This window comes from Sciurus carolinensis, chromosome 10 (assembly GCF_902686445.1).
Source record: "Sciurus carolinensis chromosome 10, mSciCar1.2, whole genome shotgun sequence".
Taxonomy (NCBI): domain Eukaryota; kingdom Metazoa; phylum Chordata; class Mammalia; order Rodentia; family Sciuridae; genus Sciurus; species Sciurus carolinensis.
In genome coordinates, this window is record NC_062222.1 from 4,035,494 (window position 1) to 4,040,784 (window position 5,291).

Sequence of the window (5,291 nt, forward strand, 5' to 3'; positions counted from 1 at the left end):
AACGCGGAGTCCCAGTGGGGTGACAGCCTCCTCCCCTGTACTTCTGCCCCACTCACCCCGTCCTGCTTCCCGACTGCCTCAGGGAGAAACAATCCTCTTCCTTTCCAAAACGCGATCCTTACCCTTGCGTTTTCAAAGGTCTCCCACCTGCGTTCCCTGTGCCTCGTCCTTTGCCACTCCACGTCCTTATTTTTCCATCCCTGCTCCTACCCTTCCCTTGGCTTAACACATGATAGAACCGTTCTGTGCCTGGAAACTAGACGCAGCCAACGTCACTTCTTTGTCTGACTCTGCTCTGTGACATTCTGTGCCCTGCCTTTCCTTTCCCCTCCGCTCCCCACTCCCGTTTCTCCTTGGACATGTAACTGCGGTGGGTCTGCAGGATCGTAAACTTCAGGTTGGTTGACACTGTGTCTTTCTTGCTGGAAGCACTTTGCCATGTGGCTACCCAATCAATAAATACTGAATAAACGTATGCCATCATGCCACCACACTTCCGGAAATTTCTCCTAAAAGTGATAATGTCCTTTTCCTGTCCCTCCCCCCACACTCCAATGTGGCTTTCTGTAGCACAAGAAGCTTCCGGAAATTTTTCCTACTAAAATTCTTTATTTTCTTAACTTCCTCATCTAAACGCTTTGTGTTTTCGTCCTTTCTTTCTTTTTCATTAGTAACTTTTTCCCTACCTGCTCCATTGATTTCGATGAGCATTCCCACTCATTAAAATCTCCTCTAGTTTGTATCTTTTCCCTGCAAAATCTTCTCTTGACATATGAAGAATATAAATGTCTCAGCTTGACTACACATCAATGAACAAATCCATATTTTCAAAGCCAGACTAATTAAGATACTGCAATATTGATATCAGGTTAGACAAGCAGATCAATGGAACAGAAGAGAGCAAATATATAGATTCAGTTGTATAAGGTTAAATGATTTTGAACAAAGTCCCCAGTGGAATTCAGCAGGTAATCTTAAGAAAAGATGATGGATCAACTGGGTAATCATATGAAATAAATATTAGGTTTGACACCTACATAGCAATAATTGAAATGTTAACTTGAGGGAGATTTTAAAAGGAAAAGTTAAAACTATAAAGTTTCTAAAAGAATGTATAGAGGCACATCTTTTTGATCTTGGGGAAGGAAGATTTTTAAAGAAAAATTTAAGTCACTAAATATAAAAGAAAAGTTAACTTGACTTCATAAAAATGTTTATAATCTGCTTGTCACAACATATTTAGAGGGCTACAGGTTTAGCTCTGTGCTCCAGTCCGTGCTGAGCATGCACGAGGCCCTGGGTTTTGGGGGAGCGGTGTACTGAGTGACAGAGCATTTTCCTAGCACGCTCTCAGTCCTGGGTTCCAGTCCTGGAACCACACACCGATACACACACACAAACGGATATATTAAGGAAAAAAAGACCTTTAGGCTATGAGAAAATATTCTTAATAAATCCATTCAACAAAGAATTGCTACAAATCAGTGGCTAGAAGAATTACACAAGATTTCAAAAAATAAGGTACATAGACATATCAATAATTGCCCCCAAAATGATCAACATAATAGGTTATTAGATAGGAAAATTAAGACTAAAATGAACTACTTCAATGTACCTATTGACATGACTGAAACTGAAAAGATTCATAGTAAGTGCTTTGTGTTGGAGAGGTAGGAAGCAACTTTTATCTCGCAACCTTCTTTCTGAGTGCAATATGGCACAAGCACTATGAAGGACATGCTGCAGCTCCTTATGAATTTAAACCTGCACCTACATTATGAGGCAGCAATTCCACTTCTAGCTATCTACTCAAAAGAAATAAAAATATTTGCCTCCTCCCAAATTTATATGAAAATAGTCACTATTGCTTTAGTTAGGATAGCAAAGGACTAGAAACAACCTAAATATCCATCCAGAGGAGAACTGATAAAAATATTACTGCATGTTCATGCAATGGAATAATAACCAGCAATACGTTAAAGAAAGAATTCCTAACTCACATGCTTAAATGTCAAAAATGTCATGTCCAGTGACAGAAATCAAACTTCAAACCCAGGGTCCCACACGTGCTAGGCGAGTGCTCTGCCACGAACAACATCCGCAGACCGCGATGGTGATGTTCTGAACAGGGGGATAGCCTCATTGAAACTCTCCAACTGTGCACGTAAGAGCTGCATATTGTACTTCATTTAATAGTATCTTGATTAAAGTTAATTGAAATCCAAGTTTTCATGCCTCATCTCTCTTGAAATCAACATTTATCAGTGATTATGTACTGAACTTCTTCACTCGAACCTCTCTAATTCAAACATAAGACATCAAGGATATCAGGTACTCCTCCTGCCCCAGCCCTTCCTCTCCTGCAGGTCCCACTCTTTGGTAGGAGGATGGCCATTAGCCACTAGCGCCACCACCTCCCCCACTCGCCCCCAAGACTCCCTGCTGGACCTCATCAGCCACGAGGAGATGCTCTCGGACATTCTCAAGGCCGCGGAGATCACAGTTGGGCTGTGCCTGGAAGTAGAGGGCAAGGTGGCCCGTAGCACAGGGGTAGCACTGCCAACTTGCTCACTGGTGGAAATGCCTCCATCGAAGGCCCACAGGGAAGGTGCCAAAGCACAGCAAGCACTGGTGTCCACGGCCAGGAACCATCACCTGCAGAAAACAGGCCCCCAGAAGCAGCCTACGAGCAGTGGATCAGAGGTGGCACAGGATCAATCACAAACCAAGCACAGCCCTGCTGATTTCAAAAGCTACCGGATCTTTATTGGTGAAAACACGAATCCAGGTGGCAAGGTCACTCTCCTGGACCTCCGTGAGGGTGGCGTGACCCGACGTGTGATCCTCTTCAAGGATGACTTTCAAGTGGAAAAATGTTAACGCCGTTGGCAGTCACTTTGGATCTCTCATCATGACTGGTTGCTCTAGTATCCACACAACACCAGATGAACTGTCATCTCCAGCTCATTTATTTGGATCATGATTTGTTTGGAGTGGAGGCACTGATTTTAAGAAAACATACCATATAAGTTATCTAAAGATAAAGTACATCTAAACTAAAAAAATAAGAGAGCCTCGTCATAGCTTCAGTGAGTCAAAGGAATCCCAGGACGTTAGACCCACCGTATCTCCTCCTCCCCGAGGCTGTCTGTCTTGCTTGTCATGATGTCTGTCGGTTCCACCTCCAAACTATCCCTTGCATCTCACATCTGCTTAGCCCTCTGCCACTTAAAAAGCCCTTTCGTGGATTTCTTCTTACTTCATCACTTCTATCTTCCATATAACTTAGGTAAAGGTGAAGGACTGTCAGTACCTGCCTATAAGCCCCAGAAACTTCACTGTCCAGCAGAATTTGAAAACTGTTGTCCTCCAAACTAGATTTAGTCAAGGAATACGTTTGGCACTTACCATCTTTTCAGAAAGTTTGAAGAGTTTGACTCTTGCTAAACTGTTGACTTCCCATAAAAATCTCAATTGTTTCTCTGAATAAAATCAGGTCTGGCAGCACGGAGCCCAAATCCTCGCAGAACCACGATCATCGCGTGCTGAGGAGTGGGTCCCCACCTGGCAGGCAGAGGGTGGTTGTTCCCCTCTGTCTCCACGCTCCCCAGGAGATGTTCTCCTTTGCTCATTCTACTTGCTTGGTGTTCAGGCTTTTGAAAGATATGACAAAAAAGAACCTTCACAAATGGGTTTCACATGTTCCTTTAAAGTTCACAGGTTTACTTTATTTTTCTGGAATTCTCATTTTTCTTTTTTACATCATTCCACCTTCTTCTTCTTACTAATTTCTTCTTCTACATACTAATTTCTATGTCTAGCAAACTACAATTATACTATAAACTAACTATACTATAAACTAAACTATAGCAAATATAACATATTCTTCAAAGATTCATTAAAATTTCTTTCATTCTTCCCTGAAATTTACTGCTTCACATATATTCCTGAAATAACTTGTGCCACAGCATAATTTTGACCCACATTTGTGTATTTTCTGCTAAGTTCTCAACACTGAGGAAAGACTCATCCTACACATGCTTAGATCTGCAGGAGCAAGCACCTGTACTACCGTGAGTTAGCCCTCAGGAACCTCTGAATATCTTCCTGACTCAGACCGATGACTCACATGCCAGTCTTCTCTAGAAACATCCTCACAAGACACATCTGGGACAAACAAATCATTCTAATCAAAAGCAAAATCACTTGGATTTCCCTGAAAGCAGAAAAGGAGAGTGACTGATACTCACTAAAGCACTGGGAACAAAAAGCGCCTTACTAGCTGTCTCAGTATTGTTAAATCCAGTCAAGGCAACACACTAAATTAACCTTCAGTTACTGTTGATGTTTTGCCCCTCCATTTAAACTTTAGAATCACTTTGTCAAAATCAGCAAAATAACTTGCTGAAATTTTACTTGGGATTGCATCAAATCTATAACTCATGTTAGGAAGAACTGACACCTTGATAATTTAAAGTCTTTCTGTCCATGAACATGGACTACCTATATTTTATTCTTCTTTCATTTCTTTCACAACTGTACTGTAGGTTTTCTCATATGGCTCTTATACATACTTTGTTAGATTTATACCTAAGTATAAAATACCTAAGTATTTTTTGTTCTAATATAAATAATATTGCTTTTAATTTAGAATTCAATCTGTTCATTTACTATATATAGGAAAATGATTGATTTTTGCATTTTAACCTTGCATCCTACAATCCTATTGTCATTGCTTATTTTCTAGAGATTTCTTTGTTTGTGCTTTAAAATTTCCTACACAATCATGTGATTTGAAAATGTTTTATTTCTCCTTAATGTATATACTTTTATTTCCTTTTTTGTCTTATTACATTATTACTTTGCCAGGATACTGAAAAGCAGTGCTCAAAAATAAGTATTCTTGCCTTGTCTCTAATATTAGTGGAGAAATTTCAAATTTCTCATTGTTATTTTGGATCTTAAATGTCCACCAAAGCTCATGTGTCATGATCTTGGTCACCAGACTGTGGTGTTATTGGGAAGTGGTGTGACCTTTAGCAGGTGAGGTTTAGTGGAAGGATGTTAGGTCACAGCCACCATAGTGAATAGACCTTCTATGCCACATGCTCCCTGACATGACAGTCTGCCTCACCACAGCAAAAATAACATGGCCCAAGTGACCATGCACTGGAACTTCTGAAACTGTGAGCCCACATAAATATTTTCTCCTTATAAGTTGCCTTTCTCAGGTATTTTGTTAACAGAAATGGAAAGGCGACTAACATGTTCAACATTAAATACCATGTTAG

General features: G+C 40.5%; 1 protein-coding gene across 1 annotated transcript; it reads left to right on the forward strand.

Annotated features, from left to right (window-relative positions):
- Positions 1-1,596: 1,596 nt before the first annotated feature.
- LOC124994830 (translationally-controlled tumor protein-like) lies at positions 1,597-2,880 on the forward strand. The gene is made up of 2 exons (XM_047567091.1): positions 1,597-1,670; positions 2,367-2,880. Exons 1-2 carry the CDS (start codon positions 1,597-1,599, stop codon positions 2,878-2,880), a joined length of 588 nt encoding a protein of 195 aa, XP_047423047.1.
- Positions 2,881-5,291: the final 2,411 nt, after the last annotated feature.

Bases quoted from the DNA above. Each gene is read 5' to 3' on its own strand.
- LOC124994830 (XM_047567091.1), top strand. From the start codon at position 1,597: ATGAACTACTTCAATGTACCTATTGACATGACTGAAACTGAAAAGATT. The intron at 1,671-2,366 runs GTAGGAAGCAAC...CCTCTCCTGCAG, and splicing joins AAGTGCTTTGTGTTGGAGAG to GTCCCACTCTTTGGTAGGAG.